This window comes from Elephas maximus, chromosome 7 (genome assembly GCF_024166365.1).
Source record: "Elephas maximus indicus isolate mEleMax1 chromosome 7, mEleMax1 primary haplotype, whole genome shotgun sequence".
Taxonomy (NCBI): domain Eukaryota; kingdom Metazoa; phylum Chordata; class Mammalia; order Proboscidea; family Elephantidae; genus Elephas; species Elephas maximus.
The window spans coordinates 106921758-106923717 of NC_064825.1; the positions used below are offsets into that span (position 1 = coordinate 106921758).

General features: G+C 39.7%; 1 protein-coding gene across 1 annotated transcript; it reads left to right on the forward strand.

Annotated features, from left to right (window-relative positions):
* The first annotated feature begins 410 nt into the window (after positions 1-410).
* Positions 411-1358, forward strand: LOC126080236 (olfactory receptor 8K3-like). Its single transcript, XM_049891497.1, has one exon. It carries the CDS (start codon positions 411-413, stop codon positions 1356-1358), a length of 948 nt encoding a protein of 315 aa, XP_049747454.1.
* Positions 1359-1960: the final 602 nt, after the last annotated feature.

Below are 1960 nucleotides of genomic sequence, written 5' to 3' on the forward strand. Positions count from 1 at the left end.
GACACATCGACATTCTGGACAAGAAAGTTTGTCATTGTGTGGGAGTTACCCTGTATATAGAAGAATGTTTAGTAACATCCCAGGCTTCCATTAGATACGAGTAGAACCTTTCTCCTAGTTGTGACATCCAAAATGTCCCAGGCATTGACAAATGTTCTTTGGGAGCAAATTTTACCCAACTGATAGCAAGTTCGATTTTTCTTTCTTTCCCTCTCTCTCTATCTTCATGTGCCTACACTTTATTTGTGGGAGGTGAGTTCAATGTCTAATAAGTATATTGGAAAGTTTGGATTTATCTTATCCATTTAGCATATTGCATTTGTATACTAAAAATCTACCAGATGATGCTACATAAAACCTATTGACTATGCTGATGTCTCTATGCGCAATAGTTTTCCTGATAGACCAAGATGGACAAACACAATCTAACAGTGCTGAATGAATTCATTCTGACGGGAATCACAGACCACCCAGAGCTGCAGGCTCCATTGTTCGGGCTGTTCCTCATCATCTACATGATCTCAGTGGTGGGCAATTTGGGCATCATCATCCTCACCAAGATGGACTCTACTCTACAAACACCCATGTACTTTTTTCTCAGACACCTGGCTATCGCTGATCTTGGTTATTCAACAACTGTGGGACCTAAAATGCTAGTCAATTTTTTTGTGGATGAAAATACAATCTCCTATTATTTTTGTGCTACACAGCTAGCTTTCTTTGCCTTGTTCATAAATGGTGAACTATTTATTCTGTCAGCAATGTCCTACGACCACTATGTGGCCATCTGTAACCCTCTTCTCTACACAGTCATCATGTCACAAAGGTTGTGTCAGGTGCTGGTGGCAATCCTCTATATTTATTGCATGTTTGTTTCTCTTCTTGTCACCATAAAGATTTTTAACTTATCCTTCTGTGGATACAATGTGATCAGTCATTTCTACTGTGACATTAACCCCTTATTATATTTGCTGTGCTCAAGCACACATGAAATTCAATTGGTCATTCTCATCTTAGCATCTATTAATTTGATTATATCCCTTTTAATAGTTCTTGTTTCTTACATGCTCATTTTTGTACCCATTCTCAGGATGAACTCAGCTGTGGGCAGGCACAAGGCCTTCTCCACTTGTGGATCCCACCTGACAATCTTGATAGTGTTCTATGGGACTTTAATCTTTATATACATGCAGCCCAAGTCCAGTCATTCCTTTCCGGCTGATAAAGTGGCTTCCATATTTTACACCCTGGTGATTCCCATGTTGAATCCCTTGATTTATAGCTTGAGGAACAAAGATGTAAAATCTGCCCTACACAGGGCATGGAAAAAAATATGCAACATCTTTTCTATAGTTTGATGCGTCCTATGGTTCCTATGAAATACATGATGGGTTTCAAAACTTGTCTGTGTGCATCCATAAAGTATAAGCCAAAAAACCAAACCTGGTGCCGTCTAGTCTATTCTGACTCATAAAGACCCTATAGGACAGAGTAGAACCACCCCATAGAGTTTCCAAGGAGTGCTTGGTGGCTTCGAACTGCCAACCCTTTGGTTAGCAGCCATAGCACTTAACCACTACACCACCAGAGTTTCCCCAGCTAGCACAAATATATTCCACATATATTTGTAAATATCCTGTGTGTCAGTCACTCTTCTAAATGCACTGATGCACAAAAGTGTAAAATCTTTTCCCTTCCTTGAAGTGAAAAGATGGATCACAAATACAATAGTTAAGTAAATTTTATGGTAGATAAGAATGTGTTGGGGCCCTGGTGGCACAGTGATTAAAGTGCTTGGCTGATTACTGAAAGGTCAGCCTCGAGCAGCTTGCTTGGCACCCCCCTTAGCTTTACATTAGAATTCTGCTTTCTTTGCTTGATATTCCCTATAACTTTACATTAAAATCCTGGTTCCCCTCTTTTTTAGATGCTGACCAAACTAGAGGAAATTGGCAGAAAC